This window comes from Jaculus jaculus, chromosome 5 (genome assembly GCF_020740685.1).
Source record: "Jaculus jaculus isolate mJacJac1 chromosome 5, mJacJac1.mat.Y.cur, whole genome shotgun sequence".
NCBI classification, from domain to species: Eukaryota; Metazoa; Chordata; class Mammalia; order Rodentia; family Dipodidae; genus Jaculus; species Jaculus jaculus.
In genome coordinates, this window is record NC_059106.1 from 155,049,206 (window position 1) to 155,059,394 (window position 10,189).

A 10,189-nucleotide genomic window follows, 5' to 3' on the forward strand; every position below is an offset into this window, starting at 1 on the left:
TGGCTAGAAGCCCTGCTGTGCCTATTTTCTCTTTCTCTCTTTCTTTCTCTCTTACTGTCTCTTTGTCTCAAATAAATAGATAAAACATTTTTAAAAGAGAAGAAAGCAAGCTGATCAATATTCATATTTTTCTGCTTCCTGACTGTGGCTTCTGTCATAAGTTGTTCCTGTCAGCATATTTTCAGTGCTATCATGGAGTGTATCCCCTTACTGTGAGCCAAAATTAACTTCGTCCTCTCTTGAATTGTTCTTATCAGGAATTTGTTGTAGCAATAGGAAAGGCAACTAATATGGAAAATTTGTATCAAGAAGTGGAGTCATTGTTGTGACAAACATTGCCATGTGAGTTATTGGCCTTTGGAAGGTATGTAAAAGAGGAATATGGAAGAGTTTAAAATGAAAAAAAAGTATATAGACTCAAGAAGATTAGCATTCTGTACATGGAGCTTATGAGCCATTCTATTTTGAAAGAACAGAATGTAAAGAGAAATATAGACAGTAGAGGCCTGGCTCATGTTTTCAGAGGAAAAAAAGGATTCAGAAAGTGAGACAGAGGCAGTTTATATGACATTCTTACAAAGAAACTGGCTGCAATCTGCCAGCAGCCTGAGAACTTCAATGGGGTTAAATTCACTTTGCTAGTTGACTGTGGAGGATTTCTGCACCTGAGTAGAACAGGGATGCTGGCCTGTTATTTTTTTTTTCCTGCAATGTTATGCCTTATTTTTATTATCAAAATAATGCCCCACTCAGAAAAAAAATATATGAAAATATTCAGTATCCTTCAACTTTGTGGGAGAACTGGAAATGGCTTTCCTCTTGTCCTTCTTTAAGTACTTGGTTTAGGGAGGGGAATGGTTCACTGGATGAAGCACTTGCGGCTAAGGTCCAAGTACTTGATTCCGGAAAATCAAGTCCCACATATATGCCATAGATGGTTTCAGAAGCCTCAGGACCAAACGAGCCTGGAGAGTCCAGCAGCCAACAGTGAAAATGAAAGATGCCTGCTTCAAGCAAGGTGGAAGGCGAGGGCTAATGCCTGAGAGTTGTGCTCTGACCTCCACATGCACATGGTGGCAGGTGGGCACCTGCACTCACACATAAACACGCATGGACACATGCATCCTACACAGAAATAAATCTGCAGGTAGCACACCTCATCCATTAACCCCTCCATAGCTTTTGATTACTGACAGACTCTCATGACATATTATTATGTTCATTTTTCTTACTGTGTGTCATGATTTTATTTGGAAGGTTATATTTTTCTATAGAACTATTGAAATTATAGCTTTCTAAAAAATTGTCCTCTTATTAGTTTGCCCATGTGGTGACATATAATAGTTCTTAGCTGAATTTCCTGATCTTTCAGAATTCTGCATTATGGCTTGTAACACCAATACTCCTGATTTGACTTGAGGCCTCTCTTTTCCTTTATTTACCTAATGTTTTTCTTTTTTTATGATCAGTTCTAAATCTCACCAGTATTTTCATTGACCTCATTCTGATCTTCATTATTTTCTTCTTTCACTATATTTGTGTTTATACTGATTTTTCTCATTCCATGATGTAAGAACTGAAATAGTTTATCTAGGATTGTATTAAGTAATTTTTCTGTGCTTTATCCAAATGTCTTATAGAAATATGGTGAATGATTTGGTTGGGCTCAGGGTTACCGTGGGTTCAAGCCATAGCATCATGTGTTTGGGAAGAAGACTTTGACATCAGGTTTCAGTGTTACTTCCTCACTCATAGCACAAGGAAACAGAGTGTGAAGAAGGTGCTGGAAATAATATGTGATCTTCCAAGGCACAACCCCAGTGAGTAAAGTCCTTCAACTATTATCTGCTTCTAAGGTTTCTAGAATCTCATTGGCCAAAGAGCAAGTATTCATCAAAAGAATCTGAGGAAGACATTCCATAACATACCTTGCTATAGATGTTTCCATCAGGCCTTCTAAAACTTTTATATGTATAGGATTTCCTATTTTCCAGTGAAATGTATTCCATTTTTGAATGATCATTTCTCTTATGACACTTATAGGTAAAACTGTGACAGTTAAACTTACAATAAAACAAATCATAAGATTTTTGATGTATGTGTGTGACAGAGAAAAAAATGATGAGAAATGAAAATGTAAGAAACAAGTGTTATAACACAAAAGTAAAAAAAAATATAGGAAGGAATCTGGGAACAAAAGATAATACAATAGAAATAAGGAAGTATATTTATCTCAAACTTCTATATGGGGACAAGTTATGGGAAGATAGGAATTTTGTACCACTGCACAAGGATTTCTACAGATATATGTCTACATACCTGTGGAGTTATATTCGTCAGATTTTTGCGCTTTCTCTTAAAACCTACTAGTTTTAACAATGACCCTGGCTAACACTTATTTTTGTTCCAAACGTTTTTCTGTTAGCCACCTTTGGCTAGGAGTGTCCATATGATGCAGAAATAGCTAAAGAACAAGGGACTCTCTCCCCCAGACTCAAGGCAGAGTTTATGAGTAAGACTCCATTGCCATCATCCTTCCCATGCATGCATCATGTGCAAAATGCCGGTCATCCTCAGTACCACTTGGAAATCCTGAACATAAAAGTATCATATTAACAATGAGAACAATGATTCTAGTCCTTTCTCAATTTGTTGAGGATGATTTTATCCCAAATTACTTACTCCAAGAATTCTTATTTCACTTGTTAAAAATATCTTATCCTTCATTAAATACAGTTCAAAACTACAATAGCCAGTGATACAAAGGAGTCCAAATTTCTTAATGAATAAATCCTTTTATTCAAAAACTATTTTTCCATGTTTATATATTCCAATTGTACAGTCTTCTGTGCTTCTGAAAATAGCTACAATATAGACACACCAAATATGTAAAGCTTCTTAGTTAAATATTCAATAAAATACGAAATGTCTTCAATAGGCAAGAATTACTCAGAGAATGTCAGGAACAAGTATTTAATGTATTTTCAGGTTCCCGGCAGCCAATTCAATCATAACTTGATGTGAAGTAAGAGAAGAAATGATTACAGCTGAACTTGCTCTTGGAGTGCTCGTTTCAAGAGCAAAGGAGGACTTGTCGAGGTGATCAGCAGCAAGAGGAATAGCATCTTCTGTAGGAACATGGCCGGTAGCGGTAGCTACAGCAGCCAGAGCTGTATCCACAGCCATACCTGGAACCAGAGCCACAGCTAGAGCCACATTTTGAACCATATCCACAACCATATCCATGGCCATAGCCACAGCCAGAGTAGTATCCACATCTAGAACCGTATCCACAGCCTGAGCCATATCCACAGCCAGAGCCATATCCATAGCCTGAGCCGTATCCACAGCCTGAGCCATATCCACAGCCAGAGCCGTATCCACAGCCAGAGCCATATCCACAGCCTGAGCCATATCCACAGCCTGAGCTGTATCCACAGCTTCCACAGGAGTTTCCGTAGTAGTTACCACACATGGTGTCAGGAGGTGAGGTTTCAGTGGAGAGAGAGGAGGATACTTCTGAAGTGTGAATGTGAATGTCACCCACTCTCCACCAACCTTTATATACTTACAGGAGTGATGCCTCATGCCTCACATGGGCTCTGCTCTCTCATTTCACAACCATGTGCCTACCATGAACTCACTCTATGCACATTTTGTTAGGAATTCCCAGCTTACTACTGCCCTTGGAACTCACACAAGCATGCAAGGAAATAAACACTATTTCCTAAACACCCAAGCTTCTGCAACCATATTTTTACCATCCATAAATTTATTTCATGAGCATAATAGAACAGAACACATTACTAAACACGGGTGACCAGTAAATGCAGATTTGTCATTGTGTTTTTCAACATCTTGGGAAACATCTGTACTGTAAAGCACTATTGGCAGCCAAACATGCCATCACCTTCAACATCATGATGCTTTACTATTTCTCATACTTTTTCCCCATTAAATTCACTCTGTGTTACTTTTCATAGATTTTTGACAAAAAAAAACATATCATTTTACAAATTTATCCATATGATTACATTTCCCTAAGCTAGCTTTGGAATTTCTATATCATAACATTAGAATATATATATGTGAACTTTCTATAGAGAAATCTTTCTTGAAATAATTATTGGCTATTATTAAAACAAAATGTATACATAAAAACAGAACTGAGTGTTTCAACCTATTGTATCAACTACTGAATCTCTCTGTTAGAAGGCTTACTTGATCCATTTTTCCTTGGTTGAACTGTATTCCAACTCTTCTATATGTTTTATTAATTTCTTCATGTATCAGTTACATGTGGAGGATTACCCTTTGTACTTCATTGATTAATTTTTCCCAAAGTTTCCATTTAAAGGCTTGAAAATGCATCATTTCAATGATTTAGCTTTTGCATTTTTAATTTTTAAGTGTACTTTTATTAACATACACATTTTGTCTAGCCCTCCCCTTAATTAAGTAAAATTCTTAAACACATATACACACATATGATTTGAACATTGATGATTTTCTAATAATTGTGAGTCTAATCAGAGGGCATAAACCTTATAGAAGTTCAGTTAATTTAGGATAAAAATCTCCTAGACCATGAAAGCAGAAACTGTAATAACCGAGAAACTTAATATGGCACTCTAATGTAATTGGGAATGTGCTTAAGAAGGAAGATGTTAGAAGTATTTTTCAAACTCAGTAAATACATTGGGAAATGGTTATAACATAGTCAATCAATACTGCAGTGTGAATCTTAGAATAATCCGAAAAAAAATATAGCTATTATGTATCATATATTCTAATATCCCAGTATTAGAATAAAAAAGTAGAAAATGAAGACGCTTTCGAGGTAATAAATATATTGCCACCTTGATTGTGTGATCTCAAGAACCTGTACATTTTTCTAAACACATGAGGTTACATTCATTACCATGTGCATTTCTTTATGTCATTTACACCTCAAAGCTGATGATGAACAAACACATACAAGCAAAACAAAATGCTGTGTCATCATTGGTCAAGCAGAAGCAGCCCGCAGAGCACTGTATTGAATCCTTGAGCATCAGTCAGTGTTCATAAGGGGAGGGTTTCAAACTCCTGGCCACAGAGAGACTATGGGCAGAGAGAGGAGAACAGGCTTTGGAGGGTATTTGACAGGCTACTTCAGAGGTTAAGCTAAGATAGAAGGGACACATAAAGTATATTGCCAGACTGAGCTTCCAATGTCCATTTAACTTCTAATCTTTTCTATACCCAGAGAAGAAGTAGGCTCACCAGTTTTCCCCACTCCTACTTTGCTGACACGCTCTCCTCCACCTACCTCTGCCTTCAACAATAAAACAAGAAAAGCAAACCCTGTCTAGTGGCCCTTTACATACTCCATATGGAAGTCTTGGCATCATGTTCATGTTTAAGAAGAAATGCTCCAAGGAATCTTCTGTGACCTCACAGAGCACAGATAGAAGTGTGTGGTTGAAATTGAGAAGCAGTAGTTAATAATGGCACAGTTTCTCTTCCAAATTACAGAGCTTCTGGAATAGAGACACACCTTTCCATGGAAAACAGATTTATTGATGTCCTGGTTAAGATATTTACTAGTCACATGTCCTCAACCTGCGTGAACCTCAGTTTCTGAAACAGGCACATGGAAATTAACCATATGTATTTCAATGATTTTCAAAGGCCATCAAAAAAAAATATATATATATGTATGTATGTATGTGTGTGTGTGTGTGTGTGTATGTGTGTGTGTGTGTGTGTGTGTGTGTATGTATGTATGTATATGTATGTATGTATGTATGTATGTATGTATGAAATAAAAAAGCAGAGGGCAGATCCTCATGAACAATGGAGAGCATTATGTCACATTTCTTTGCTGTCAGTCTTTTTCTTTTAATTTCAGAAATAACCAAATCTAGCCAGGTATGGAGGTTTATGCTGAGGTAGATGGATCACCATGAGTCCATGGCCAGCCTGAATCTACAGATGAGTTCCAGATCATCCTGGGCTACAGTGAGACTCTGCCTCTAACACACATGCTCCACCCCACCACCACCACCACCAGTACCACCACACCAACAACTGCAACAGCAATAAACAAATCTATTTTACTTGCTATGCATATCTATTGCTGATATCATTGCTCACCTCTGTTTTAGGCTTACATAGTAGAATAACTTTTCCCATCCATCTTCAATCTGTAGTTACCATTAATTATTAAGTAAGTCTATTATAAGCCACATAGATAATGTACAATGCTTTTAGTATATTCTAGGTTTTTTTAAAAAATGTGTTTTACATTTCAAAATTTGAATATAGGTGAGGAGTTTCTGAAAAGAACTCCAGTGGCACAGGAAATAACCCAAGAATTGATACATGGGATTGTATAAAACTAAAACAGAAGAAAAAAATTCTGCACAACAAAAGAATCACCAGGTGAAAGAAACCTTCTACAAAACAGGGAAAAAAAATTGCTAATTACATATCAGAGGAGGGATCAATATCCACAACATAAAGAACTACAAAAATTAAGCAAACAGCAAAATCAAAAATTACAATCAGCAAATAGGGTAATGAAATGGATAGACAGTGTACAAAAAAAATTTTTTTAATTACCAATAAGTACTTGAAAAAAAAGTTCAACATCATTAGCTGTCAGGGGAATGAAAATTAAGACTATGTTGAGATTCAGTCTCATTCCAGAATTGCTGTCATTCAGAAAATAAATGTCAGCAAATTCTGTCAGAGATGTGAGGAAAGAGGATTCCTTATTCTCTTCAGGCAGGAATTGGAACTCATGCAGCTACTTTGGAAGCGTTTATGGAAGTTCCTCAAAAAGTTGATATAAAGCTACCATAGGAGACAGATACTCCACTCTTGGGTGTATATATCCGAGTGTTCTAACTCAGCAGAGCACACTGATACTGACTGCTGCAGGATTCACAATAGCAAGGAAATGAACACACCTACATGCTCATCAACAGGCTGCACACGTAAAGAAAATATGGTGACAGCAGAGTTTTATGGAGGCCTGAGAGACAATAAAATCATGACATTTGCAAATAAATGGGAGCAACCAGAAGACATGATGTGAAGGAAGATAAAGCCAGACTCATGAAGAAAAGAAGCCATCTATTTCTGTTCATAGTGAGAACTTATATTGAAAAATTGTAGATATGTATGGTTGTATGTATGTATTTATATATGTGGGGAGAACATAAAACTAGAAAAAGGATCATGAGAGGGGAGGGTGATGTCCTAGGGTAGGGAGGGAGAGAAGGTGATGTGACATGTGACATGGAAGGAGAAGGGAGGATTGTCGGTCTGCAGTCAGGGCACACACAGTTCTTCATATCAAATCAGTTGCCCCACAGGAAACAACCAAGCTTTACTCTAGTGTGCAGTAAGTGGATGGGGAAACCTCCAGTGGAACTAGTTAGTCGAGTGGTTATTTCACTGGCAGAGGACAAAGTGTGCGGGTGCGTAGCAGCAAGAGAAACAACAGGTTCTGAAGCACAATGGTTGGTAACTACAACAACCAGAATAGTGGCCACAGTTGGACTCTCAGCCCAAGCCAAGGCCACAGCCTCCACGGGCTTTCTATAGTAACTTCCATACACATTTTCAGGGAGTGTGATTGTAAGGGAGGAGTAGAATGACCCTTGTCAAGTGGAGCAACACCTAGTCATATATGACGACAGGAATTAGTGGATCATACCTAACATGAACTATGCTCTTTAATTTTTAAACTTTTGTGTTTAAAGTTGGCAATTCTGTGTACTATCGTTTTGTAAGTAATTCGTGATTTACTTGCTGGTAATGACCTCTTTTATTAGTTATGTACACAGTGTGTATACAGCTATGTTGATACCATCATTAGCCTCCTTCCTGTCCTCCCCCCTCTGCAGGGACCCTCCTCGCTGGGGAATGTGGGTCATGCATTAAGGGGGTGGCCATTAATTGTGGGTAAGAGATAATGTCTCTGTGCATAATGACCCAGCTTGTGGCTCTATCAATCTTTCCAAGGCCTCCTTTTCCACAAATTTCCCTGAGCCATGTTGGGTTCAGTGATGAGGTCTTGGGAGCCTCTTTGTCTCTGGATATCTGGTTTGCTAGGAGTTGAGTGTTCTCTGTGTCTATCTACTTCACCCTTGTGCTGGTACAAGGTTCACCAAGAAACAGAACTCTTACCCAATGACTTTTGGAAAGGTTTGGAGAAATAGAGCTCTGTGATATAATCATCTAAGCTTATGCAGCCAAATTTGATTCTCTGTAATTTCACGTCATGAGCATGATACAACACAGCACGCCAATACTTGGTGTTCCCATTAAAATCACTCTAATTTACTTTTCCTGTATTTTATATAACAAGCTGAGTATTCTAGCATGCTATTCTCACTCTCTGAAATGTGACCTCTCTGAAGGAATGCTTGTCTTGTCTTGCCATGCCCAATGTGAGTATGAATTCTTTATTTTTGGTACAAATATCTTTAAGCTAACCTCCTGGTAGCGTAGCTACCTTTTATAATTAGGGTTTGAGAGCTGAAATTTTCCAAACTTCAATTTGGTGTAGAAGGTTTCTTGGTCCAATAATTTCTTTGCTGTCAATGTCTACTGAATTCAAATTCTCAAAGGCAAGTCATTATGTGAGATTACTCAGACTATCCTCGCCCTCTCTCTCACACCCGTGTGTGTGTGTGTGTGTGTGTGTGTGTGTGTTGGGTATGAATGCTTCCCTCTAAAACACAATAACTAATGCTTCTAATGAATGGAGTGGGTGGCAAACGATAGACTTTCAATGCAATAAGATTACAATTAGAAGGAACAAGATTCCTAATGTACAAAGGGGAGATTATAAAAATTAACAGTATATTTCCACATGATTAAATAGTAGAGTCTCAATATTTTAACAAAAAAGGAAATGTATGTGAGGCATTGTTCATAATATTTTCTAATGTGTGTGTGTATAGAGATGTATGATGTTGGTGTATATGTGGGTATGCTTGTGCCACAGAACACATGTGAAAATCAGAGGACAGCTCCAGGATGTTTTTCTTCTTCTCCCAATTTACATAAGACAAGGTCTCCCTTGTTGTTTTGTTTTTCTAGCTTCATGTGTGCCAGTCTAGTTGTCCCACAAGCTTCAGATTCTCCTGGGTCTGCCTCTTACTGCCTTGTGTGCATTTCTTTATTAATTAGGTACATACTCAGTGTGTAAACAGCATATGATAGTGCCATCATTAGCCTCCTCCCTGTCTCCCCCATCCAAAGGGTCCCTCCTCTTTGGGGATTGTGGGTAGTGCATTGTGGGGGGAGCCATCAGTTATGGGGAGGAGGCAATGTCTCTGTGCATAATGTCTCAAGTTTTGGCTATTACAATCTTTCATCCCCCTCTTCCACAAAATTCCCTATGCCATGTTGGGTTCATTTTAGATCTACTTCAGTGATAAGGTCGTGGGAGTCTCTGTGTCTCTGGATCTCGGGTTTGGTAGGAGTTAAGTGTCCTCTGTGTCTATCTCCTTCACCTTTGTGCTGATACCAGGTTCAATAAGAAAGCAACACTTGCTCATTTCCCCAATTACTCTATGGTTTCAGCTGGGGTCCTGGTGAGATGTGATGAGCTGATTCTCTCCTCAGGTTCTGAGTCCATCTGAAAAAGAGAAGCAGATTTTCCAGATAAAAGAGTTCCTCAGCTATGTGCTTTTCTGTTCCTGATACTAAATATGATGTCATCTAAGTCACTAATATAGTGACAGTGTTCAACACTCCCTTCTTTTTCATTTTAGTAGTAATACATTTTGTGTGTATTACACATTTTATTTATGTATTCACCTGCTGATGGAAACTTTTATTCCATTTCTTAGCTACTATTAAAAAAAAAAGTCAGCAAAGAACATAATAGCATACATGCATTTTCCATTTTTTTGTCAGATTAGTTATGTCAGATTTGGGATGTATAGTCAGAAATGAGATTACTGAAATGTTTTTTAGATGTATTTCTAACGTTTAATGACATAACCATACTGCATTCTATGGTGGCTGCAATAGTTTACAGTCTGACCAACTGTGTAGAAAGGCTTCCTACAAAATGACCAGTCCTCTGCAAACCCTAGTGAGAAGATAAGGGACAGTTGTATACAGAACAACATAAATTATAACATGGCTTAGAATTATGGGTGGAGTGACAATGTAACTAAAG

The 10,189-nt window shown here is 37.9% G+C and overlaps 1 protein-coding gene across 1 annotated transcript; it reads right to left on the reverse strand.

The window, feature by feature from the left end:
* Nucleotides 1–3,103: 3,103 nt before the first annotated feature.
* LOC123460718 (keratin-associated protein 21-2-like) lies at nucleotides 3,104–3,475 on the reverse strand. Its single transcript, XM_045149202.1, has 2 exons — nucleotides 3,274–3,475; nucleotides 3,104–3,189 (listed from the first exon to the last, which is right to left on the reverse strand). The coding sequence occupies exons 1-2, from the start codon at nucleotides 3,473–3,475 to the stop codon at nucleotides 3,104–3,106; spliced, it is 288 nt and encodes a 95-aa protein (XP_045005137.1).
* Between the last annotated feature and the right edge of the window lie 6,714 nt (nucleotides 3,476–10,189).